The following is a 26,471-nucleotide window of genomic DNA, read 5'->3' on the forward strand; positions in this document are numbered from 1 at the left end:
AAACTATATATTATATACGTAGAAAGAGGTAAATGTGACGCAGCATTTGTTTTAAAGATGTAAAGCCTAAAAGTTTGCATTTTACACTTGTTGGAGAGCTTTAGTTATATTTTGTCTTATAACCAGCATTTTTACATTTCATTCTTTCAGAAAAAAATTATTTTACATAATTTTTCTTATTTTGATTCATGACTCTATTATTTTTGGAGAGTTAAATTTATTTTTATTCACATTAATTTTTCACAATAAAATTTATTGTTTTTTTTTGTTTCATAGCAAATTTTCTTATTCTAATTTGTGACTCGATTACTTTTAGGAATTGGCTAATTTTTTTTTATACATCACAACAAGTTTATACGACTTAGAAGCGTGGGATGCATGAGTTGAGATTCAGAGAAATTGTATGACTCAGAAGGATAGATTCATGCTTTGGGATATTGATGTGGTGGCACCAAATGAATTGATCAGAGGCCCTATTAGAAATATTTGAGCCATGAAAGTGTTGGTGATTAAACGCATAGGTAAGAGGACAGAATTCTTCTAGGACAGTGCCATTTTCAACCAAAACTTATCTTCCGTTGCAAATATGGTATATTGCATCAGTGATAGATAGATATTTTTATCAATCTCGTTGATCAGTTTTGGACTAATAAAGATATATTTTTTTTCTACTGGCAAATTTTTTTTATATTTTAAGTTAGAATTACAAAGTCTTACAGAATTTTAAGAAAACAAGTTATTATATAATTAGATATATGTGTTACATAGTAAAAATGATATAACAAAAGAAGTGATTGTAACGATACTTTTCATAGATAACTCTTATTCACTAACGAATTATCAAGTCTCTAATTTCTTTTTTCGTATTGATCTTAATCTGATGTGAAATATGTGTATCTGTAACTATCTTTATGCTAAATTTTTGAAATGCACCCGCATGACAAAATTCATTGCATTTTACCATTGTTCTGAATCTTCTGATATTTGGATAATCTAATAAACATAGTAAATATTTATCAATCAGTTAAAAGTAGAGCATCTCTTCCACAACATGACAAAACCAGAATACAGTAAAACCTCTTTAAATTAATAATGTTGGGACCATGATATTTTATTAATTTATCGTGATATTAATTTATAGAGAAAAATTACTTTTTGCATATAATTTTCTAAAAATTATTTTGGAATAATGTTATATTTTAAAATTTTAACAAATATCATAATATAAATTATGATTAAAAATCATAACTATCACAATAAAATAGTTTTCACCATATTGGATTATCCATATAAAAATATACATGTTCATAAGTATAAAATTTATAAAAAAAACTATGGCTACTATCAGTATTATTGATGATAAAATTGTAGATAACACTACAATACATTTAAAAACATTTATATGTAAGAAAATCAATTATCACATCAAAAAATCATCATAAATTTTGAATATATATAGTAAAACCGCAATAAGAGTTACTGATATAATAATTAGAGAGATGAGAACCAATGAGATTTTAACTTTAACTAAAAATGAACACATTAGTCATATTTTAGAATATTAAATTTATATATATTTTCAGAAATTTATATCATTATTAATTTATGTTTTTGTTGGGACCATATATTTACATAAGGGTTTCAAAAAAAATTATTATCTTATTATCTTATCGAATTTGATGGATTTTTACATTGGCCCGACTTGGGACCAGCAAAATTTATTAATTTATAGTGATTATTAATTTATCGAGTATTAATTTATAGAGGTTCTACTGTACATCGAATCAGAGCAAAATCAACTCAAGGAAGATCACACTGCATAATCAATTTACAACTCTTAATCCTCTAGATGAAACTTGATCATGCCATATGTTCATATTCATATAGAGTTTTGCGTTTTGATGTTTTATTGTATAAATACCCATGAAAACACTTTTGTAAGGTTGAACCAAAAAGAAATCAAAGCAATTTGTAATAGTGTTTCCCTTAAGTTTAAGTTTTGTGCTTCCACCTTCATGGTATAAGAGCCATGGAACATGGACCCATGGAGCTCTTCATTTCCAGATTAACCAGAAGGTTTGTAACTAGTTTTGTTTATGATTTTTGGGTTTTGTTAGTGCACAATAATTGTCTTTCGTATAAAGATGAATCAATATTTAAACTTTGCATTTCTTCAATTTTTAGAGCGTTTTGATGATATTTTTCCTTTTCTACTATCTTTTGCACTTTATATAAAATAAAATAAAAATATATTACTTTTAAAAATGACTTGAGAAACATGATTTAAATACGTTATGGTGTGAATTAAGTAGTAAATTGTGTCCATAGCTAAATGGTATCAATGGAAAGTCAACAAAATGAAATGATCAAATAGCATACGCAGTTATGACGACTATCAAAGATCAGAGAAACTTCTCATCTTAAACACAAATATAAGAGAAAAAAATATATATAAAATTGAGAATGAAATTGAATAACAAAAACATAAAAAAGTGTCAAAATCACATACATTGTTTTATTTTCTCTAGGACTACAAGTGGGTATTCTTAAATAACTAATTTTCTGATCTATAGACTCTATACAGAAGAATTTGGAAATTGTACTGATTATTTTTTCATCAAATTAGGGTTTAATCTGGTCCCAAAACAGTTAAGGTATAATGACCAAGGAACTCATCACTTCCTCTTATCAGTATTATGCTTTTTTGGATTTGAATTATGATTCTTATTAAACGAAGTCCAAGTTTTTTATGATTATAATAGGAGAGTTAAAGTGTATTATTTGTGATTGTGGATTTGGAAAACTGTGATATCCTAAATTGGTTCCCAACCACAATTGGAATAAAGATAAAGGAGTTTCACTGGAGTTTGAGCATGACTGGGAGCGATATTTTAATTATGGCGGTTGCCGGTGGAACTATAAGCAAGTTTCAGATTGTTTCAGGAAACAACTGAGATTCGACAGTCAGATTTTTTTTTATTGAAATTGATTTGACTGATAAAAAAATAAATAATTTTTGATCTGATTGTTGATTTACAAACGTAAAATGTTCAAATCTTGAATATACGGTAGAGCAATATATTTTTGGAATCCTTAAAAACGTAGTAGTTAAAAATATAAGATTGATAATATTTTATTTTAAATAAATAATTGGTCTCAAGGCATAACATTTTTATTTTTGTATTTCACATTGACCTAACATATCTCTAATTCACACCGAAACACATCACGTATGCATTTTTTTTATTCAAAAAACTGATAGCTTAAAAAAAAAAGCAATTAGGCATGAACAGTAATTACAAATAGGGAGGATTACTACACTAACCTTAGAAAGTATCTATATTACTTGTTTAGCGCACTTTTATTTTTTTTACAAAACTAACTTAGCATACCCAAAACACCTTTTTCGCCTTTGTTGAAAAAAACCTAATTACGAAAATGTCATTACTTTTTAATGCCACGTAGGCAGATTATAGCGCTGAAAATTTGATAAGTCTCCAGGCTTTGACGGTAGACTTATCAAATTTTGGTCAACGCAAAAATTTTGTCGGTAGAATTATTAGGTCGATGGTAGATTTATTCGAGAGTTGATAGAGTTTACAAATGTTGGTAGACTTATCTTGGTAGATTTTTGACGATGAGATGTAGATTTATTATGTTTCGGTAGATTTGTTGTTATGAATGGCAGACTTGTCAAACGTGTTGGTAGACTTGTTAAAGAAAGCGTTGACTTTCTCGCATAGTTGACTTTCTCGGTAGATTTATTGACAATGAGGTAGATTTATTTTCTGAGTTGGTAGACTTATGTCCTTTGGCAGTAGATTTATGTGAAAAAAAGGTGTCAATACGTGATGGTAGATATATCTGTTTTATGGTAGAGTTATATCTTGTTGGTAGATTTTTCGCTTTTGTGGTAGATATGTTTGTTTTGTGGTAGATTTAAATTCAAGTAAAATTCATTCCGGTGAGTGGTAGATTATTTGTTACATGAGGTAGACTTACAGAATGTTGGTAGATTAATTTGTTTTGTGGTAGATATGTTTGTTTTGTGGTAGATTTAAATTCAAATAAAATTCATTCCGTTGAGTGGTAGATTATTTGTTACATGAGGTAGACTTACAGAATATTGGTAGATATATTTGTTTGTTTGGTAGAGTTTATGTAATCTGGTAGAGTTATCGTACGTATGGTAGACTTCTTATAGCAATCATGTGGTAGATTAATTAAGTTTGGTATTTACAAAGATAACCTCGATCTGGTAGACATATGAGGTGCTTATGGTAGACTTGTTTATATGGTAGAGTTATTTTTCATGCTTGAGGTAGACTTAGTTGTTAATGTTTGGCAGACATTTGACTTTATAGATTAAAATTACTTTTTTTTGTCCTAAAAGTATTGTCCTATCTACGAAAAAACCAGAGGTGTGGTAGACTTGTTTTGAAGTGTCGTATGTTAAACAGGTTTCGTACATATGGTAGACTTGTTCTATGGTTATATTTGAGTTGGTTTTGTTACCATTGACGTTTTTTTGCATGAGTTTGCTAAGATTATGTCGGTTAACTGTGATTCGATCACAAATGATTATTGGTCTTTACGATATAGATGCCATAATCAATGGTCAAAAATTTCTAACATGAATATTTTTTCTATGATATATCTTTTCTCTAAGATAACTTTGTTTTTCATATTAACTTTGAACATATATGTCATATCTGTAATAACTATCTCTTAACTTATGATTTTTTTATTTTTATTTTTGAATATTTGTTACATTTAACTCTATTTACATAAACTCTTACAACATCACAATGTCAAATGATTTTAGTCATGTGTTTTGATTAAAATTTTATTCAGTTATGATATACATCATAGTGAAAGTAAAGAAATAAATTAAATTGAATAATAACATTACTAGCAAATGTGGTAAAAATGTAAAAATGTCTGGGTCAATGTTTTACGACAAATATAATTTGAAAACAACAATATTATCATTTAAAATCTAATTATCATTTTTACAAATTTCAAAATATAGATATACCATCAATTTAATAATAAATCTACCATTATTTCAAAACAAATCTACCAAATGCAAATCTACAATTCATAGTAAAACATGTCGGATCGATGCTGGATATCCCATCAAATATTTATTCACCATGGCAAAGCCCATAATCTGTCAGAAAAAAATAAACAAATACTGTCATTCGTATATAAAATTCAAATATATACGACTGATAAATCTACCATAAATAACTAATAAATCTACCAAACACAAATCATTTTTCAAATAAGTTACCATTAAATGACTAATAAATCTACCAAACCACATCGTTTTACAAATAAGTCTATCATTAGATGACTAATAAATCTACTAAACGACATCATTTTTTAAAATAATTTTACCATCAAATAACTAATAAATCTACCAAACCATATTTCGTTTTCTAAATATATCTATCATCAAATAACTAATAATCTACCAAACTACATATCGTTTTTCAAATAAATCTACCATCACATATTATGAACTTTACAATATCGATTTCCAAATATATCTACCAAACGTACCTGAAAAAAAAATTAGGGATACGGTTTTTACAGAAAATTTACGCCGCCGACAACCTCCACAACACCACCATTCCATCGAAACAACGTCTGTCCACTGCGGTTGTGCGCGACGCGGCGAGAATGCTGCTAAAGAGTCATGCCAAATATTTATGAGATCTCCAACACCAAGATCTGTGTGGATCTGCGAAAAAGAGGGAAGCTGTGAAGAGATAAAAAAGGAGAAGGAAGGAGAAAGCTCCAAAAAAAGGAAAGCTGCGAAAAGAGAGAAGCTGCTAACCGGAATCTTTCGAGCCAGAGGAGAAATCACTATGTTTGCCTATCAAGAAGCTCTACATGGAAAGCGAGGAAGCTGCGACGGTGGAAGATTCAAAGCTGATGGGACCGTATCTTCGTGCCGCAGAGACGCCGGTGACAAGAACCAATCTTCGGCGCAGTCTTCTTCTTCTTCTTCTACAACGGCGACAAGAACCAAATTAGGGTTTTTTTTTAATAATCAGATTTTTATTTTCTTTTCTTGTAGAAATATACTTGTACTCGTTTTTTTGTAGAAATAATAAAAGAAAATCAATTTTTTAATTTTTATTAATCAGAATGGCATTTTTGTAATAATTTTGAACAGCTGGATAAAAAAATCAATTTTTTAAAATTTTTACTAATCATAATGGTATTTTCGTAATAAGTTGAACAGGTGGATAAAAAATATCAATTTTTTAAAATTTTTATTAACGAAAATGGTATTTTCGTAATAATTTTGAACAGTTGGTTAAAAAATTTTTTTTTTTATTTTTATTAACCAGAATAACATTTTCGTAATAATTTTGAATAGTTGGATAAAAAGGAATTAAAGCAACTTTATAAGGTTAGTCTAGTAAGCTGATCCATATGTATGTTAGGTTAGGTTTGTCATTTCATCACCCTTAAACGCTAGTGTAAAGAATTTTCACTTGCAAATATCTCTTATTAGTAAAATTATGAAAACGCAACGATTCCATCATAGTATAATGGAGGAAACCGAATCATACCAAACCAAATCAAATCGCATCATCGATCCATTATACCGATCGGTTTAATTCATCTACGTCTTCTCTAATATAACACCTAAATATGTAGATCCAAAGAAAAACAAAAATCTACAATTTACTTCTCGCCGGTCGTTGCTTCATTCCGCGGCGCCGACACTGATCACAACATTCGCCGGTTTCTCGCATCGAACATCGTCAGCCGTCGGATCTCTTGTGTTATCGTACTCCTTAAAACAGGCGATCCTTCCCAATTCCTCCACTTCCTCGATTACATTATCAAGCCTCGCCACCATCTCCACCAGCAACGACGCAAACGCCGCGAACGGCAAAGCCTCCGAGAATTCGAGGCTCGTCATCACCGCGATTTTGCTCAGCTGCGGCCGTAACATCCTCCTCTCTCCCGCCGACGACGACATCTCAGAGCTATTGTTGTTCTTGAACGATCTCCGATACTCCATCAAAGCTGACGTGTCCGTCCTGAAGCTCGATAACGAAACGGCGCCGTTTTGGCCTTGGCGTAAACCGGTTTCCGTAGTTTTATGGTGACGTGAACCGGTTTCTGTAAAAACGTTGCCGTTTATGTCTTTCTCATGGTTATGGTTGTTGCGTTGTGATACGGTACCGTTTTGGTGTTTATTGTTGTTGCGATGGAGATTGGAGCCGAGGAAGAGTTTAGGCTGAGACTTGATAGCGGAATTAAGGTCTTGGAGTGCCACGTGGAGATGATCGGAGAGAATCTCCGGTGAACAGTGACGGTGGTTGGAGATGCTATCTGCCAGTTCCGACAAAGCTTTGCACACTTCTCCGGCTAATCTTACACAAGGATCTTTGAAAAGCGCACGAACTGATCTAGGAGTCTTGAAAACAAATAAAAATTAATTTAATCTAATTACAAATACACATTACTAAATATATATAGTTATGCTTACTTGAATCTCAGTTTGTAAGCAACCGTGAAGAGCAACAACAGTGTAACCAAATTGACGAAGAACAGCTCCAACTTTAACATATTGTTGACATGGAAACCTATGACATCGTCTCGTGTGTCTTGGCTCCCAATTTGCATATGATGCCTGTTCCATTTTTCATTTCATAAAAACTAATTATATTTCGTGTTTTTAATTTATTTATTTAAAAACAAAGAACTATGTATAAAAAAGACTTACAAGTGTTTCATCGATGGATTTAGAATCCAAAACAGCTTGATAACCTTCATAAATTCTGTCTTTTGAATCGGATGTTTCTAACATCTCTTTCTCCTCAAAGTACTCACTCACACATGCTATACGAACAAACACAAAAATTAAAAGCGGACATAATTTATGTATTTATTAATCTTTGAATATTTAACATACATATGTTACATACCTTCTATGGAGCGAGAGAGACCCTGGAGTTTGCCGATAGTGGTTTTGTGGAGATCTTCACCGGACCAAATAGGAAAAACCATAAGGCTCATGAAAAGACAAATTCCACAACCGATGGCTATAGTGTAGAATCTATCGTGTGCTATGTTTATCACACTGTCTACTCGATAGCTCGAAACCGTTATAAGATTGAATGTCAAGAGAAATATCACAACGCCATAATCGTAGTTCTTCTTTATATATGGTATAAATCTTATATAAGTTGCGGCCGCTCCTGTAAATGATTAGAAAGACAACATAAATTAGTAGATTTATTGTTGGACTATTGAGATTAGTTTATGGTTAGAGACTTAAAATTGTATAACTAAAAATGCATCAAACTTACCGGGTAATTAAATGTTTATGAGAAAAATTGTGAAAAGAAAATGCTTACCTATGATAAAAACAGCAGTGCCAATGAATATAGCTCGAAGAACTTTTCCGGAATCATTAGCTACAAACTCAATAAAAAATGCCAAAGATCCCGCAATTAGTGTCCCTAATCCTCTATTGAGCCCTTTGCACAACGTTGCACCTAAAGAATCAAGAATGTCAAACAAACGTTGATTACACTTAATTACATCACTAATTGTATTGTATATATTTATGCCCGGATTGTTACCGGCAGAGAACTCGAGGACAACAACGACGGTCATGACGGCCCAAATGGCATTGCTTCCAATTCCTTTGAAGAGAGGCTCCATGAGATATAGCAAAGAGACAAGCGTTAAGGAAAGACCTACTTTAAGTGCATGTATAACCCTCCTTGGATCTTCTTTCCCAACATTCCAAAGCCTCTTCGGAATTTTCTTGATTTGCTCGGAAGGTTCTGAAAATTTCCACTTCGTCTTTCTCAAACCTTCCTCCATCTCAATGCTCCCTACGTGAACCTTGTTGGACATTTTGAGGGAGAGAAAAAATGGTTCTCTCTCTTTATTTTCTAATAAGAATTTATATACAAGAATAGAAAGTGTTGTTATGTTATTGCGTTACTCTCTATATATATAGCTCTCTGTGTGTGTATATGTAATATGTGTATATATAGAGAAAGTGATGGATTAGTTTGCGTGCAATGCATATATCATAGAGCTGGCCAGAAGAAATAAGTTAATACGTGTGATTGTGTTGGTTGAACTACAAGAATCTCATTCATTGAGGTTTCGATTGGTAATAGTTTTTTAACGTGTCTTATGACTTTTAGAAATAACGATTATATTTATCTAAATTTATTAATCATTTTATGGTATAATACATGATTTTATATATGCAGTTTCGCTTAATGATCATTTTATTATATTTCACGTAACGTTTTTTTCAATTGTTTTATAATTTTACTATATCTAGCATTTATTACTGCCAACATAATTTGTGTTTTATTCAACATTCTTAGGAAATACAAAAATCTCGTGATGTTACTTTTTACCTCTATATATGTATATGCTTTTTACATAATTACTTTTAAAAGATACAAAAATAAGATTATCTTTTGGCAAGTGAGGAAAGATTAGATTGATAGGTTTCACATGACTTGCAATTATTGGTGTTAATATTAAATTAAAGACTATCTTTTTCTCTGTTATTCACAAGATTGATGAAAAAACTAAGTCAAAAGTTATTGAAAAAGATATTAAACTCACATACGTTCCATAATTATAGTATTAATTATAGAATTAGAGATCCAATTACATTATTATTCTATACACTACCATTTGTCCATTTGTATGATTATTTGCATGCGTGTGTAACCCCATTAAGACTAATATTGTTAAAACTAGGTAGTTCGAAAAACTAGCTAGATCTTGGTTATCTATGTTGTCCTCTTAAATTAAGAACACAAGAGTACATGCACTTTTAGTTACATTAGTCTAACATAATCTTTTTATTTTGTCAGCAGTCTAACATAATCAAATACTACTAACTGTTTTTATCATTTTGATTATGTAGCCGTGTAGGCGACTAAGGCGAGGATGCGAATTAGTTATGAACGGACCGATAATAAGTTGTTGTGTTAGGTAAAAAAAGAGATTGAATATGCAAAGTCCTTACACGAATTTTATTTAAAACACGACAATGAAAATCACATATTAATAGACGAATAAATAATGCAAACAATCTACCCAAATACAAATACAATTATACAAATTCAAAATTTATTGCCCCTATGATGAATATATAAACGATCAATGGTTTCATTAGTAAAAAATAATTTAGTGGTGACAAAGAAAAATACAATTTAAAGCTTATATATAATTTTCTTGCATGCATAATTGATTTCTAGATATAACGTATAGTTGTGGGATAAATCATAATACATCTACGAAAGTCTTGAACAAGTTATCACCGTCTCAACTCTCAACTAAAGTTGACCTTTTGTATCTTATAAAGCCGTACCAACGGTGACACTGTCACACATAACACATGTATACCTTCTTTTTATTGCACGGGGACAACTAATTCTTTTATAATTTGGGTTTTAAATCACATTATGTTATAAAATAATTAGCATTGTTAAAAATATCGTATTTTCACGAAATATAAAACTCTTTAATCTCTTACCGTATTCTTCTACCAAAAGGGAAAAAGAAACGTGAACAATATTAATGGATGACACGGGTGCGACTTGTGAGTTTGATTTGATATACAGCTCATTAAAATAAAATCTGTTGGGAGTCTTTTGGAGCTACTAAATTTATGAATTTACCCTCCAAAGGAAATTAGTTGTGGCTGGTTGGTTAATTGACCAAAGAATTTTTGAAATTTTGTAGTGAAATTTTATTCTAAATCTACATTGTGAATCACTATCTTTTTGGCGCCGTAATCTATCATAAAAATGAATTTATATTCATTGTTACTAAATGCACCAAAAAAAAACTATAATGGGTGATCGATGTTTACAAAAAAAATTGATTTACAGTTGCGAACCTTTTATTTTCTAGCTCAACTAGATTTTTTCACTGTAAATAATTTTAATTCTACAACGAGTTTTGTGGTCACATTAGTGATTTAATTTATAGAAAAGTGCAGTAAAGTTTAAAATCACATACGATTCTCTTTGTAGTGTTGTGTCAAGGAGAGATCTTTGTATAAAACAGAACAGCTGTTCCTTTACTTTTAAGGGTGTTGTGTTGGTTGAATTGAATCTTTGAGATTTCCAGATTTCTCGTGTGTTGTCCACGTCGCTCATGTGGGTTCTCTCATCTCCTCGTGGCAGAAGAAAAGATAGTTCTCGAAAAATGAAATTACAAATACAAAGGTCAAAAAAAGAAACTTGTGTTCATGTTTAAGCCAAAATAGACTGATCATATATGTATAAACACAAAGAAGAACCCGTAGTAATAATACAAAGTCTAAGTGTAAAACAATTCCCAAAACCAATCGACTGTCTAGTTATAAAATTAATCTCATTGTAGAATCAAATCAATAATCATCACAAGAGGTTTTCTTCTATTCTTTGATACCAAGATTTGAAATGCTGATGAAACAAAACCTGTCCTAAACCTCTCTATGTTCTTCAAATCATTCATACTATAAGTAATCTTCCTTGATGTTCAATGCATTGCTGGAGTTTCCCATCGGAAGACACAACTAGTCTTCTTACTTTTGCAGGTTTTGTTTTGCGCTTGGCTTCGAGTCTTGGCATAGTCTTTAAGTTATTATCTTCAGCGTTTGTCTGTTTCTCTCCCTCTTCCAAAAACTCATCCGCAACATCTCCATCTTCATCAATCCTTAGCCGTTTGGTGTACCACCTTAGTCCCTGATTCAGTACAAGAGAGAACTATAACACAGTACCAGAAGATAAGGCAATCTCTTAACTAAGTACACAGTGATCAAGTGACCTAATGGCTTAGAAATTTAACGTTGGGAATCAAGACCGGGATTCGGTTGAAAATGTTTATCGCATTCTGAGAGGAACTAAAAAGTAAACCAATAAAGTCATAGAAAAGAGACAATGTGAGCCAATAAAGTTGTAGAAAACTATAGAAAAGGTTACAGTTTCACTTTCACTTTCACTACATAGAAAGTGATATAAGAGAACTTGCTTTGTACAGATTGTCTTTACGTCTGCAGTGAACTGTTAGGATTATCAATGGGTTTCACTTACAAGTGTCTATGAAGAAAATGAACGAGACAGTGAACTATCTACACATAAGGAAATCTAGTTCAACAGTTCAATCGGAGAATTGGTTTCTGAGCAATCAAACTAAAGCAACTGATCGGTAAAGCGTCAGCCAAAGAACAGAAATATTGATAACAATTTTGTAAATCATACTAAGAAAATCAAGCTAAGGACTATGTAGAACATGATCTATGATCATCAAAGGTTAAAGTAGAAGTAAAGGAGGGATCTTTTCTAGCAATTCTCACATTTTAGAGTTATCAAACCTAATCAATCAGAGAACTAACTAAATGTTAGAACTTTTGTACTAAGCCAATTTCCAGACTTGCATAGAGCAATCATCCATCAATCAAACTATAACAAGAGCTCCAGAATCTGAAAATTCCCGAACCTGAATACCACCGTCTCCGGCGAAGCAAGGCTGAAGAACAGGACCAAGTTGAGACCTTTCGACGGCGACTTGAACCGGAACTCCGAATCCTTTCCTTGGTAACCCGGTTTCACGAAATTTCGGCTGGTTATCTTCCCGTCGTTTATCTCCGTCACCGGAATCGATTCCGGTACTCTCATCCTCCTCATTTCTCACAACTTCCTGCCCAAATCCAAACACACCAGCCAACTTCTTAAGAAACCCCATTTTAACCCAGAAGAAATCAAACTCACCCAAATCAAATCCGAACACCAAAACCAATCCTTCACTAGATCAGATACACAAATGTCTCTCCCAGAGGTTGAGATTGATATCGGAAGACATATACTTAGGGTTTTGAAAACTGCTTCGTTAAACCTAATTTCTACTTCTTCACACTTTCCCAATTAGGCGCGAATCCGTCAATCTTCAGACCAGTCTCTAAACACGCAAATCTCTCTCCACACACAATCTCTGCGACGAAAATGGAGGAAATTGGATCCAGAAGGATCTTCTTCTTCTTCTTTGGCTCTTTGCTTTTGCGCCTTTTTCTATTTTTCTAAATCTAATCCATCTTCAATTTTACGGCGCGGTAAATTTTCTAATTTACTTAACGGGCCACACTAGTGAGAGTTCGGCCCATTAAGAAAAGTCCACCCGCCTCCAATGTAGCTTGTGCGTTCACATTTCGTTGTTGAGGTGCTTATTTTGATTCACTTGTGAGTTCCAATTAGTGTTCTTCTGCTGTGATTTGATTGGACTCAGGTATGATTATTACCTTAAGGAAGTTATTAACAGGAATTTTCATTAGTATTAGCTCTTGGGAAGTGTTTCTCAAAACTTGATCTAGATGTTAAATTTAGAGCTTGAGCTTGGAGTGAGATTATACTTTCTGCTTTTGAATTGCATCGAGGCTGTTGCTTTGTTCAACTCACAACTTTGGTGGCACTATTCGTAAAAACAAATTAGTCGCTTCATCTTCACCATTTTCGATACTTAAGGAATAAGGAGTCATTTCGTCTTCCACCATTTTCCTCCTTTTTAAGGTGAAGATAAAAGAATCAACTAAGAAAGGAAAGTAGTGAACATGTAAAAGCTTTAGGTTGTCACCAAAAACAAAAATGATTTTTAGATTTTCATAAAGAATGAAGGATGCAATTTCTATGTTACATACATTGTTCTTTGTTTTTGTTTCTGTTAGGTTAAGAAAGTTTCTAGGACAAACAGAATCCACTCTAAGTGCATAACTCGAATTGATCTCAACAATGATAGAAAAGAAATCTTGGACAAGACCACATCCAAAAGGAATCTCGGGTCACTTGAATCATCTAATAAACACGTAAATTACTTTCAAAACATTCGTTAAATGTCTCTACATCTTTTCTATTTTCAGATACCAATGTTCACAGCATCTGGTTTCCGTGTCCGGTTTCTTATGGTACGCGCATGGCTTAACAACTGCTTTTGTTGCTTGTCTGTCTAATAAAGTCGATCACTTTAGCCGCTAGCTAGAGTGCTAGATAGAAGAAAGTTTTGTGCTTTCTCATGATTATCTCAAAACCAAATACAGATCACTTACTCTTTTCGTCCTTTGAAATGAACCGGTTTTTTGTGGAATCAATACAAAAAACCCAAACAGTGAATCTGATTGAATTTCTCGTGACAGGTATGGGAGAAGAGTGGATATAACACGGTCGAGTGGGTTCGTTACACAAGCAAAGCATATTCATATGAAATAAAATAACATGTTGAAAGTTAGACATTTGTTCATTTACAGAAACCAATTAAAGTTGGATCTTTGTGTTTGTCAGCAGAAAATCTATAGTGGTTTTTTTTTTTTCCTACTCAATTAATACATCACATTTGGCTAATCAGAAGAGTGATCCGCAGGCCATCCTCAACCAGCACGTTATGATTGATTTGAGAGAAAATATTTCTTTAGCTCGAGCTCCTTTTGCAAGATTATCCGCCCGGACATTTAAAGTTTTCGGGATATATGATAAAATCCACTCGGCAAAGCTCTCTCGAAGGATCCGGAAGGCGTCCAACTCTGTCATAAAAGATGGTCAATCTGCTGGAAATTCAGTCATTTTCAGCAAATCCGAACAATCAGTCTGAAAATGCGCCGATATAATCTGTCTATCTCTCAAGTACGACATAGCCCAAAAGAGACAGTCCATCTCTGCATGAAGAATCGAAAAGCATCTACGACATCTATAGTGGGTTTTAATATTATTAGTTTTACATTCCAGTGGGTCTATTTTTTATATGTAGCATAGCAATAAAAATTTGTCAATTAATTTGGAATTTTTTTTTTGTCGTCAATTAATTTGGAATCTATATAAGTACTAATAATATATACACATTTTTTTTCTGAAAATGAGTTTTTCCTTAAAATGATGAGGCAAGAGAAGGACAAAATGGTCAAAATAAGCTGCTGTCATTTTCAAAGTAGTGATTGTTTTTAAGATCTGATGAGGATATACTTATACTTAAGAAAATCTGACACATCAAAGTACAAAACCCATGTTTATTTGGATTTTCCGATTTCCCACAGTCAAACCAAAATCTATAGTTTCACATAATTTATTAAATTCTCTCTTATTAATTATTGTGCATTTGTTTCTTTTTTAAATTTTGCTAGTAAAGCTTTTTTTGTTATTTGTCTAGTACTCACTTCGGTAGAGTTTGAGTCAAGACTTTAAACTCTCTACTCAAATGATAAAAGGTCACCAAACTAATAATATCCCTCCTAACATTCAACTTCAATGTCTCTTCATCTCATTTCCGATTTAGTTTCTCTTCCAATACCAAACTCTGTTCTGTTCATTCAATGCAACATTGCAAATTATGTGAAAAAACCAAAAAAAATTGAAATACATTAATTAAACAAAAAAAGGAGCAGAGTTAAAGGAGGACACCAAATCCAAAGAGTACATTACAACTACAAAGTGTAAATAGACTGATCATCATCATTTAAGACAAACTCTTTTTATTTTTCCTCCTTAAAATTCTCTTGAACTAAATCCTAACTTAAATTATATGTTTAGTTTTATTTCATGAAAATTAAATAATAAAAAATACCACAACAAAAACGAAACCAAATCCCCTGAAATGTGAAAACCCTAAACCAAAGATTTGTTTCTCGAATTTGTTTTATTTATTTCTAATCAAATCAAGAAAATAATACACAGATCGTCTCTCTCTATAATCTCTGAAGAACTCAACAATAGAGAGAGAAAGAGTTGTTAGCTAGCTCACACGCTTTCGCTTAAAACTCAAAAACCTGCACTTTCTCGTCTATTTTCTCGGCATTCGCAAAACAGAAAAGTGGGTTTCTCTCCGAGAAAATTACCCTAAATTTAACCCAAAAAAAATCTTGAAAATTTTCTTCCTTTTCTTTCTCTAATCTTCGATGGATTCTAGAGAAATCCACCAACAGCAACAGCAACATCAACAACAACAACAGCAGCAGCAGCTACAACCACCGCCTGGGATACTAATGAGTGCCTACAATCGAAACCCTAACGCCGCCGCGTTAATGGGTCCCACCTCCACATCTCAGGCGATGCACCACCGATTACCGTTCGGCTCTCTCTCGCCGCATCAGCCTCAACACCATCAGCAGCAACAACAACATCCTCATCACCATCATCATCATCCTCAGCCGCAGCAACAAATGGACCAGAAAACTCTCGAATCTCTCGGATTCGAAGGATCGCCTTCCTCCGTCGCGGCCCAGCAACAGTCGATGCGATTCGGGATCGAGCAACAGCAGCAACAACAGGCGAAGAAGAAACGAGGAAGGCCTAGGAAGTATGCTCCTGATGGCAACATTGGTCTTGCTTTGGCTCCGACATCGCCTCTTCCTTCAGCTTCTAATTCGTACGGCGGCGGAACAGACGGCGGTGGAGGAGGAGGTGGAGATAGCGGCGGTGGAGGAGCTAATGCGAACTCTTCCGATCCACCTGCTAAACGGAACAGAGGTCGTCCTCCTGGCTCCGGCAAGAAGCAGCTCGACGCTTTAGGTACTGTGAAAACTCGATCTAATCTTTCTCCGCTTTGATCAGATCAAAAACCACTGTTTACAATTCTCGATTACTTAGAAGGTTTCTGGGTTTTGTGTGTGTGTGTGTGTGTGTGTGTGAGCAGGAGGAACAGGAGGAGTAGGGTTTACACCTCATGTCATTGAGGTCAAGACTGGAGAGGTAATGTGTTGTTGCAAATCTTGAATCTTTACACTTGAAGTTGCCAAGATTTGAGTAGTTTCGCTTGTTTTTGTTTTCTTTGATGTGTTTCTTTTGGTTAAGCTTGTGATGTTTCATTCTATTCAGGACATTGCTATGAAGGTAATGGCGTTTACGAATCAAGGACCACGCGCGATCTGTATTCTATCAGCTACAGGAGCTGTATCTAGTGTGGTGCTTCGTCAAGCTAATAATCCTAATGGAATGGTTAAGTGTGAGGTATAACATTGTCATGTGCTTGTGCAGTACTTAGTTCTTGATCTGATTTGAGCTAGGTTGTATGTATCAATGGAGCTGGAATTTTGATCTGATTAGGGGTCTTGTGATTTGTCTGTGTGATCTTGCATTGAGCTGTTTTATGTTGTGTGTTGGGTTTTCAGGGCCCATATGAAATCATTTCTATGTCAGGTTCTTTCTTGAATTCTGAGAGTAATGGTACTGTGACCAAAAGTGGTACCTTGAGCGTGTCTCTGGCTAGACCCGATGGCCAGATCGTAGGTGGTTGTGTTGCTGGAATGCTAGTAGCTGGATCACAAGTCCAGGTTATTCAAATTCTCAACCTTTATACTCGAGTTAAGTCACAAAAAACTTCAAAGACACTCACTTTGATTCGGGTTTTTATTATATGTAGGTCGTTGTTGGTAGCTTTGTACCAGATGGGAAGAAACAGAAACAAAGCGTGGGGCGTGTTCAGAGTACTCCCGAGCCAGCTTCAGCACCAGCCAATATGTTGAGCTTTGGTGGTGGTGGTGGTGGTCAAGGACCAGGAAGCCCTCGGTCTCAGGGACAGCAACATTCGAGCGAGTCATCAGAGGAAAACGAAAGTAACTCTCCGTTGCACCGTGGAAGCAACAACAACAACAACAATCACAACAGTCACGGACTATTTGGAAACTCTACACCACAACAGCTTCACCAAATGCCTATGCAGATGTACCATCATCTTTGGCCTGGTCACAATCCTCAATAATCAGATGGTTCGTGGGTCGTCGAGCTCACCGTGTTTACTTCTCTGTTTCTTTTTACACATCTCTTCCGTCAGAATTATCCATAAGTAGATTGAGCTTTCTTACTCTCTCGTCTTGTTCTTCTTCTTCTTCCTACTTCTCTTTAATTTAGCTTTGGTTTTAGATAAATAGAGAGAGAGAGATGTTAAGTAGGGTTTCAATTCTTCTTTTTTAGTTTGTTTCTTAGTTTCTTTTGATTGTGATGATCATAAAGACTTCTCTTTTTTCTTCTCATATAATCAACGAATGATCCACTTTAGTTTCAAAGTGACTAATTTTCTTAATTTCTAAATATCCAAAGATCTAATCTTTGTTACAAAAGCTATACAGAAGCCCTTTTTATTCTCTATTAAGATTTTTACATTCGTTGAGTTACACATGTTTATTGCTCTTCAGGTTACTATTACATCGCAAGTAAAACAAAAGAGTTAGGAAAATAAAGTAACATACGCTAAAGGTTTGATAATACATTGTCACAGACTCCATCACTCTTTGGAGTTTCTAAACAGCAGAAACCATCAGTTCTTCTTCTTCTTCCTCATCCTCTGCTTCCCACATGAAATGTGCGTATGATCCCAAAACCATACTGCAAAGTTACAAAAAACACAACCTTTTTCACATTTTGAAAACTTAAATTGGGGGAATACTAAATTTCAATTCAAGAATCCAAATTCTTAAGTACCAATCATCAGGAGAAGCATTAACAGCTTGATCAAAGTAACCTTGAGCTCTCTTCTCATCTCTCTTCGTTTCCCATATCATCTTTCCATACATTGACAATGCCTCACCATCACCTGGATTCTCAAGTATTGCTCTCCCGTAGTATTCTTCTGCTCTCTCTGAATCTTTCTCCACCTGATTTATCCAAAACCAATTTCAAATTTTTGAATCAAATAATCTCTCCAAAATTCAGAAAATCCGAAACCTCAGATTCATGATCGACATGTACCTCGTACAAAAACTTGCCGTAGTTCATCAGAAGAAGCGAATTATTGGGGTTAGATTTCAACATCTCTCGATAATAATCACCGATCTTGCTCTTATCGTTGTAACCGCCTCCTCTGCTTCCGTTTCCCTTTCCTTTACCGCCGCTGTAACCAGATCCACCACCACCGCCGGAGATTCCTTGCTCCTCCATAGGAAGCCCACTCTCCTCCCAGATCAACGATCCCCAACCATCGGCGAACCTAATTTCCTCGTCTTCCTCCGGAATTTTCGCCGGCGAAGGCTTGGATCCAACACTCTTAGACCTTCTCTCAGATCTAATCACATCACTCTCCGATAACACCCTCCGCATCATCGCCGTAGACTTGACATCGATCGAGATCTTCCCCCCGGCGGCGAATCCCTCGCTGCCGTAGCTGGGTAATGATTCGACGGAGTTGTGCCTGGAGATTGTCGTCGTCACCTTCCGCGACGGAATAAACCGGTTTTGAACCGGCATCGAACCGGTTCTCATCAAAAGAGATTTCATCGCGAGACTGTTCTCTTCTCTTCGATCTTCCGAGAGTGATAAATGCCATCAACGAATCTTCATTTCTTGCTATATATATAGATTCATTGATTCATCTGACTTTTGTTTCACATCAGCCGTTGGATCTGTTGACTTTTCTCTACTTTACAATCTCGCGCCAATTTCTCTCCACGTCATCTCTTTCGTGTGATGGACTTAAAGTTGGTTTTATCTCAGCCGTCCGATGCGATGACCATAGTGAGGGGGGAAAATCGGCTACAAGATAATAAAACACGTGAGGAAGTCTTGCACGTGAAGGCCCACGAGATTGACTACTCTCTGAATGCCAAGTGGAATTTATGGTGGGACCCGGTTAGTCTGTACGGGGTTCTTCGTACTTAAATGAGTCCTAGGATATTTTACTATTAGAGGTTTTTCATTTGTGCACGCAGAATTACAAAACCAGACTTTACCATTGTATTTTCACTTTATTGAAACCATTGGCGCATCAGAATCATAAACTATCGCGACATTTGTTAAATCGGAGTTTGCTGAGAGTTTGTAGTGCAGTGGTGTTACACTTTGCACGCTTCTCATGTATTTGGGATTTATGTCCTTATTTTCTCCTCTTTGTCAACATTAAAAGTCTAGTGGACCATCATTCTTTTGCATGTAGTTTTGGTTTCTTTCAAATTATTGCAATTAACTATAATTGTCTTAACGATGAGATGATATATAATGATTAATGATTGAGAACACAACACTATTAATATAACATTTTTTCTATTATCTTATCAAACATAAATATTTCGCTGATGATCACAATAATGCTAAAAGCTGCATGTATTATATTGTCGTAGTGATAACTATAACACATGTATGGAAACACGAATGTGATTGTCCTTATTGTTGTGGTACGGTTATTAGTTATCAGTTTATCAATAAGACACTGTCACTAGAGTTAGTCCATATTTAAACTGCATGTCTATATAGTGTGCTTGTACCAAGTAAATGGTTTTAATATGTGAATAGTGACTGATCAATATCACAATCACACGAAATGACATTTCCTTTTCTTGGTTTGTTTTATCCGTGAAATTTTGAAGATTTTGGATTCACGATGATTACAATTCTTGGCAAATTTTCTTGTTTGATAAGATAAGATAAGGTTTTGTCAATTATACTATATATGATATAAAAATATGGTATGTTAGTTTTGTCCTTATTGTTTAACATTGTTAAAGGTAACCTTATCTTATAAAAGAAAATAGTTAGTTTACGAACCATGGAAAATGGAAACAACTTCACTCAACACACTACTTGACTTAATTATTGATACTAAAATAACAAAAGGTCCAAAATACGTCATTACCGAGAGGTTTATTTATATTTTGTTTCTTTTCTCCCTACAAGTTACAGTTCCTTTCGGTGACATTGAAAAAAATGGAAACATTAATGGATTGATCCACTGGCGGAAGTAGAGTTCTATATTTAGTGGGTTTATATCTAAAAAACTAATGCTATTATCGCTAAAAACGCCATAACTATAGTTGTTTCAATTACTAGACAAAAAATTGTATAAAAACTAGTAATTTCATATCATTCATTTTTCCTTTTTGGAAATATATGTGAGTGAAAGGAACAAATTACTTTTTTCTTCAAGATATTTACTTCTCTAAGTGTATAGACTATAGTTGTCGTATGATTAATAGATGTGTTCTATATATCTATACTATACTATAGCGATTCTTTTAGCTGAAACATATATTAAATAGTTGTAGAAAAGTATAAGAAAACAATTACTATATACGTAAAGAGATTACGATATAGGAAAGAAAATAGTAACGAAGATTTTGATCACCTAATAATTTTGGGTGATTTGGATCCAAGACTGAATTAAAATGATAAAAACCATAACAGATTTGACCATTTAGATATTGTCTGATTAATTTTCAGGAGTGAATCAATCCAACAAAAAAATCGACTCACCAGGACCTCGGCATCGGACGGCAAGAACCTGGTTTAAGTGCTTTGCAAGAACTATTAATTTGCAAAACAAGTTAAAACCCGCTTAAAATGGATGTTAACAAAACTTGAAAACGTGACTTTAATTAGACCACTTAAATTAGTGCAAAACAAACGTGTCTTAAATTAACAGCTAACAATCTGTGACATTTGTTTGACGTTAAGCCCCTTAGTCCTAAGAAATAGTCTGTGTTTGGTTAGATTTGTTTCAAAGAGTATAGTCAGTTGTTACTTGTTAGTTAAGTGGCTTAACGTCAAACAAATGTCACACATGACTCGTTCAATGCATAGCAATAAGCAAACAAAACAAAAACCCAAAACACACTTTTTTATTTTTAGTAACCAAAACTTCCACTCTTTCTCTCACACCACACACAGACGAATTCACTATCCAAACAAAAACAGTTTTTCTTAATTGAAAACAAAAACAAAACAAAAACAACTATTTCTTTCTCTAGCTAGCTCTATTGTTTTTTATTTTCGTTTATGAGAAATCTCACGGCGGAGATAACCAGTCTCCGGCCACGTAATGTCGACGACAATTCCATCACCTTTACCGCCACAATCTCCACCACAACATTACGTCACGCCGCCACTCACGGTGATCCTCACCGTAATCTTCCTCGTCTTCTTCTTCATCGGTTTCTTCACTCTCTATTTCTGCAAGTGTTTCCTCGACACCATGATGCAAGCTTGGCGTCTCCACTACGGCGGAGAAGCCGGATCAACCGAAAATCCTCTCCAGCCACCGGAACCTCCTCCGGTAAATCCTGGCCTCGAGCTTCGAATCATAAACTCTTTTCCTACTTTTCCTTACTCCTCCGTTAAAGATCTCCGGGAAGAGAAATACGGCCTCGAATGCGCAATATGTTTGCTCGAATTCGACGGAGATCACGTGCTTCGTCTCTTGACCACGTGCTACCACGTGTTTCACCAAGAATGCATCGATCTCTGGTTCGAATCTCACAAAACTTGTCCTGTTTGTCGTCACGATCTTGATCCTCCTCCGCCGCAAGAAAGTACTCTGCCTAACGTCGATGAGATGATCATCGATGTGATTCAAGAAACCAGCGACGACGACGACGATGACGATCAACGTCATCACCATCATCATCATCAGACAACAACACCGATTGATACTTGGCCGTCCTCAGGACAGAGCAGTTGCGTAAACAACGAAAGGTCGAAAAAGGAACAAACTTTGCCGGAGAAATTCTCGAGGTCACATTCGACGGGACATTCGATAGTGAGAAACAAACCGGAGGAAGAAGATAAGTATACATTGAGATTACCGGAGCATGTGAAGATTAAGGTTACAAGAGGACATAGCCAGACAGAGAGTTGTGTTACTTTCGCTGAACTTGTTAGAAACAGAGGATATGATCATCGCCGGTTTGGTGAAGTCTCCGCTCAAACGGTTGCTACACAAACGGGAAATTGAAAACACTAAAGAAATTCTACAATTTTTTTTTTTTGACAATTAGTTCGTTTATTTTCTTGTTGTTGTATTGATTATACAGTCTTTTAGCTAGGAACTATAACTTGAGATGTTAATTAGTGTTATTAGTGACTTTTTTTCTTTTTCTTTTCGGGAGTTTAATAATAAGAACAATTTGACAATTTATTGTGTAATGCTAACCAAATTGTGAGTGATTTTACTTGATCCAAGAAAAGGAACCCAATTTGTGAGTCTATCATTGCGCCTTTATAAATGTAAGTTTTAGTTTTCAAATCAGATTGAGTTACAGATTAAAACCCATTTTTGAAGATTAAATTTTCGCAAGTTTTTTATATATAATAAAATTAGGGGCAATTTTGACAAAAAAATAAAGTTTGGTAATTTTCAGTAAATATATTTGGAAGTGGAAGACTGTTCTGGTAATTCCCTCTCACATGCTGCAAGGGAGAATTTGTTATTTGTTTTTCGATTTTAAGCATAATATTTTGCAATTTCACATCTCACCCCATTTATTTATAAAATGAAAATTAGGGTTAATTGCAAAATAAACTTAAAGTTAAAGACTGTTCAGGCAAACCTCTCTTAGATGTTGCCGGGAGAGAAATTTCGATCTCCCTTTGAAAAATCACATCTTTCTCCGATGCCCATCACCTTCTTCGCCGAGATCTGCATCTGAATTCTCAAAACTTTCCTCCATTCTCGAGCTACATACTTGAAACCTTTTAATTTAATGTCACGAACCCAGCTGCAAATTCTGCTTCTTCCACCTTTCTTCTATGTTTATTCGGATTAATCCGAGAGAACATGGTCTCTGGGTTGCTGAAATTCACGGGATTATCAACAAGGTTATTGAACATATGCGTTGATTCTCTCTGCAAATTCCGGAAACTGGAGAAAGCCGAATCATTAATCACAGACGGAATCAGATTAGGCGTAGCTCCTGATGTCGTCACATACAACACACTGATCAGTGGGTATTGCCGATTCGTCGGAATCGAAGAAGCTTACGCCGTGACTCGCAGGATGAGAGACGCCGGAATAAGACCAGACGTCGCCACGTATAACTCTTTAATCGCCGGAGCAGCGAGACGACTAATGTTAGATCGTGTCCTCTACCTGTTCGACGAAATGCTTGAATGGGGTATATATCCTGATCTATGGAGTTACAACACTTTGATGTGTTGTTACTTCAAGCTAGGGAAACAAGAAGAAGCCTTTCGTGTTCTTTACAAGGATCTTCACCTCGCGGGACTTAACCCCGGTCCAGATACATACAACGTCCTCCTCGATGCTCTCTGCAAGTGTGGTTATATAGACAATGCTCTTGAGCTTTTCAAAGAGATGCAGAGCAAGTTTAAACCTGAGCTCATGACTTTTAACATTCTTATCAACGGGCTTTGTAAATCCAGGAGGGTAGGTACTGCGAAATGGATGCTAACAGAGCTCAAGAAATCTGGTTACACTCCCAACGCAGTCACATATACAACGATACTAAAGCTGTATTTCAAGACCAGGAGGATTCGAAGAGGGCTTCAATTGTTTTTGGAGATGAAAAGAGAAGGTTATACTTATGATGGTTATGCGTATTTCGCGGTGATTAGTGCTCTGATCAAAACGGGAAGAACGAGAGAGGCCTACGAGTATATGGAAGAGCTGGTTAGGAAAGGTAGGAGACATGACATAGTTTCGTACAACACATTGTTGAATCTGTATTTTAGAGACGGGAATTTGAAAGCGGTGGATGATTTGTTAAAGGAGATAGAGCGGAGAGGATTGAAAGCAGATGAGTATACGCACACGATTATAGTCAACGGATTGTTGAGGACAGGACAGAGTAGAGAAGCTGAGAGGCGTTTTGTAAGTATGGGCCGAGAGATGGGGATTGGGTTGAATCTTGTGACGTGTAACTGTTTGGTGGATGGGTTGTGTAAAGCTGGTCATGTAGACCGTGCGATGAGGTTGTTTGATTCGATGGAAGTGAAAGATGAGTATACTTACACTTCGGTTGTGCATAGTCTATGTAAAGACATGAGGTTTGTTTGTGCTTCGAAGCTGCTCTTGTCGTGTTACAGTAAAGGGATTAAGATTCCGGCATCAGCTAGACGAGCGGTTTTGTCCGGTTTAAGGATGTCGGGGTGTTATGGTGAAGCAAAGATGGCTAAAGCTAAAATGAAACTGACTCAGGTCTGACGATCTTAACACACAAGTTTTGCAAGTGAAAGTGTGTGATGTACTTATGTATCATGAAATAGAATAAAGTCTGATTCTTTTGCATTCAGAAGGTTTTTTTCATGTGAACAGAACCGGATATTATCCCACCATCCGGACCTCATAATTGATCTAAAGTCTAAACCCTACGAGTTGTCTAAGGAAACACTTAACCAACCAAACTACATTCAAATATATGAACATACATTAGTAAAACCTCTATAAATTAATAATGTCGCGTCGCGACCATAATATTTTATTAATTTATCGTAATATTAATTTATATAAAAAAAATATTTTCTACTTATAATTTTCTAAAATTTTTTTTGAAATAATGTTATATTTTAAAATTTTAAAAAATTTTGTAATGCAAATTATGATTAACAATTATAACTATCATAATAAAACAAATTTTAATACTATATTAGATTGTCCATGTAAAAATATACATGTTCATAAATTTAAAATTTATAAAAATATCATAGCTACTATCCGTATTAGTAATGATAAAATTGATGATAACACTACAATACGTTTAAAAATATTTACATATAAGAAAATCAATTATCACATCAAAAAATCATCATAAGCTTTGAATGTATATTGTAAAACACTAATAAAAGCTACTGATATAATAATTAGACACTTTAATTAATTGTATAAAAATTTGTTAAAAATTAATTGTATAAAAATGGTCAGGTAGCTAAGAGTTAATAAGATCAAATTTTCCTGAATGCGGAATTACCACATTAACTCTTAGCCACCTAACCATTTGAGTTGCAACTTGGACTTACATAAAAATGATGTTGTGTCTAAGCAATGGCAGACCTAGAAATCTTTTAATACAGTGTCAAAGTATCAGCTAAAACAATTATAAATATCAAAATAGTGTCATTACTAAGGTTCGAACCTAGAAAAAGGTGTCACAAATCCACATTTACCACTTATGCTAGAAGAATCTGGTTAAATATTTATACAATATCAACAGTATATAGATTTAAGGGGTGTCATATAACCCCTTCTTTTTCAATAAGTTTGCCTTTGGATCTAAAGGGACTAGTCTGGACCCGAAGAACCTGAGATTTACCTCCAAATATAAAAAAAAATGTAATAATATATTATATCATGCTAACAAAAATGTAATAGACGGTCGATAAACCTAAAGCTACAATTTTGGATTATGTATTTAACCACGTGTTACAGGTGTCGCTAATTATAATGCTGAGAGTGGTAGCTTTGGAAAATGTCTGAATAGTCAGTCTCTAATCTGGTGACGTTAAAGACCAAAAAAAAGTGTCGAATTTTCTAAACAAATTAGAAGACAGTCGATATAAGATAAAAGTCACCAACTATGGTCTCATCTTTAGTTCCAAAGACACAGTTTATTATTTCGATTATACCGTATGTAAACATTACGCGTAGAGATGTAGAGTACTTGATTATTTAGATTTTGGTTTGGTTATTTATTTTGGTGAAAGACTCTTTGTTAAAAATCTGGTTCATTTTTTTCCGACAAATTAAATATATTGATATAGTTTACAAGATCTAGA

General features: G+C 34.5%; 6 protein-coding genes across 6 annotated transcripts; 3 read left to right on the forward strand and 3 right to left on the reverse strand.

Annotated features, from left to right (window-relative positions):
• Positions 1–6,518: 6,518 nt before the first annotated feature.
• On the reverse strand, positions 6,519–8,940 carry LOC18030425 (aluminum-activated malate transporter 12). The gene is made up of 6 exons (XM_006414104.2): positions 8,619–8,940; positions 8,391–8,531; positions 7,959–8,231; positions 7,757–7,872; positions 7,520–7,663; positions 6,519–7,447 (listed from the first exon to the last, which is right to left on the reverse strand). The coding sequence occupies exons 1-6, from the start codon at positions 8,896–8,898 to the stop codon at positions 6,728–6,730; spliced, it is 1,674 nt and encodes a 557-aa protein (XP_006414167.1). The 5' UTR covers positions 8,899–8,940; the 3' UTR covers positions 6,519–6,727.
• A 2,335-nt stretch (positions 8,941–11,275) lies between these two features.
• Positions 11,276–13,054, reverse strand: LOC18030426. The gene is made up of 2 exons (XM_006414105.2): positions 12,505–13,054; positions 11,276–11,750 (listed from the first exon to the last, which is right to left on the reverse strand). The coding sequence occupies exons 1-2, from the start codon at positions 12,748–12,750 to the stop codon at positions 11,517–11,519; spliced, it is 480 nt and encodes a 159-aa protein (XP_006414168.1). The 5' UTR covers positions 12,751–13,054; the 3' UTR covers positions 11,276–11,516.
• A 2,689-nt stretch (positions 13,055–15,743) lies between these two features.
• Positions 15,744–18,060, forward strand: LOC18030427 (AT-hook motif nuclear-localized protein 13). Its single transcript, XM_006414106.2, has 5 exons — positions 15,744–16,550; positions 16,675–16,730; positions 16,857–16,988; positions 17,150–17,311; positions 17,401–18,060. Exons 1-5 carry the CDS (start codon positions 15,938–15,940, stop codon positions 17,737–17,739), a joined length of 1,302 nt encoding a protein of 433 aa, XP_006414169.1. The 5' UTR covers positions 15,744–15,937; the 3' UTR covers positions 17,740–18,060.
• Positions 18,061–18,093: 33 nt separating this feature from the next.
• Positions 18,094–19,294, reverse strand: LOC18030428. The gene is made up of 3 exons (XM_006414107.2): positions 18,726–19,294; positions 18,459–18,631; positions 18,094–18,362 (listed from the first exon to the last, which is right to left on the reverse strand). Exons 1-3 carry the CDS (start codon positions 19,248–19,250, stop codon positions 18,278–18,280), a joined length of 783 nt encoding a protein of 260 aa, XP_006414170.1. The 5' UTR covers positions 19,251–19,294; the 3' UTR covers positions 18,094–18,277.
• A 2,449-nt stretch (positions 19,295–21,743) lies between these two features.
• LOC18030429 (RING-H2 finger protein ATL29) lies at positions 21,744–22,695 on the forward strand. Its single transcript, XM_006414108.2, has one exon. It carries the CDS (start codon positions 21,784–21,786, stop codon positions 22,693–22,695), a length of 912 nt encoding a protein of 303 aa, XP_006414171.1. The 5' UTR covers positions 21,744–21,783.
• A 651-nt stretch (positions 22,696–23,346) lies between these two features.
• On the forward strand, positions 23,347–24,989 carry LOC18030430 (putative pentatricopeptide repeat-containing protein At4g17915). The gene has a single exon (XM_006414109.2). It carries the CDS (start codon positions 23,518–23,520, stop codon positions 24,901–24,903), a length of 1,386 nt encoding a protein of 461 aa, XP_006414172.1. The 5' UTR covers positions 23,347–23,517; the 3' UTR covers positions 24,904–24,989.
• Positions 24,990–26,471: the final 1,482 nt, after the last annotated feature.

Source organism: Eutrema salsugineum, unplaced genomic scaffold (genome assembly GCF_000478725.1).
Source record: "Eutrema salsugineum unplaced genomic scaffold, Eutsalg1_0 scaffold_1, whole genome shotgun sequence".
Classification (NCBI taxonomy): Eukaryota; Viridiplantae; Streptophyta; class Magnoliopsida; order Brassicales; family Brassicaceae; genus Eutrema; species Eutrema salsugineum.

Excerpts from the sequence above, each read along its gene's own strand:
- LOC18030425 (XM_006414104.2), bottom strand. The coding sequence starts at position 8,898 with ATGTCCAACAAGGTTCACGTAGGGAGCATTGAGATGGAGGAAGGTTTG. Across the intron at positions 8,532-8,618 it reads TGTCCTCGAGTTCTCTGCCG|GTGCAACGTTGTGCAAAGGG; the intron begins GTAACAATCCGG and ends TTGATTCTTTAG. Across the intron at positions 7,448-7,519 it reads GCTTACAAACTGAGATTCAA|ACTCCTAGATCAGTTCGTGC; the intron begins GTAAGCATAACT and ends TTTGTTTTCAAG.
- LOC18030426 (XM_006414105.2), bottom strand. The coding sequence starts at position 12,750 with ATGGGGTTTCTTAAGAAGTTGGCTGGTGTGTTTGGATTTGGGCAGGAA. Across the intron at positions 11,751-12,504 it reads CCGGAGACGGTGGTATTCAG|GGACTAAGGTGGTACACCAA; the intron begins GTTCGGGAATTT and ends GTACTGAATCAG.
- LOC18030427 (XM_006414106.2), top strand. The coding sequence starts at position 15,938 with ATGGATTCTAGAGAAATCCACCAACAGCAACAGCAACATCAACAACAA. Across the intron at positions 16,989-17,149 it reads ATGGAATGGTTAAGTGTGAG|GGCCCATATGAAATCATTTC; the intron begins GTATAACATTGT and ends TTGGGTTTTCAG. Across the intron at positions 17,312-17,400 it reads TAGCTGGATCACAAGTCCAG|GTCGTTGTTGGTAGCTTTGT; the intron begins GTTATTCAAATT and ends TATTATATGTAG.
- LOC18030428 (XM_006414107.2), bottom strand. The coding sequence starts at position 19,250 with ATGAAATCTCTTTTGATGAGAACCGGTTCGATGCCGGTTCAAAACCGG. Across the intron at positions 18,632-18,725 it reads ACGGCAAGTTTTTGTACGAG|GTGGAGAAAGATTCAGAGAG; the intron begins GTACATGTCGAT and ends TGGATAAATCAG. Across the intron at positions 18,363-18,458 it reads AATGCTTCTCCTGATGATTG|TATGGTTTTGGGATCATACG; the intron begins GTACTTAAGAAT and ends GTAACTTTGCAG.
- LOC18030429 (XM_006414108.2), top strand. The coding sequence starts at position 21,784 with ATGTCGACGACAATTCCATCACCTTTACCGCCACAATCTCCACCACAA.
- LOC18030430 (XM_006414109.2), top strand. The coding sequence starts at position 23,518 with ATGGTCTCTGGGTTGCTGAAATTCACGGGATTATCAACAAGGTTATTG.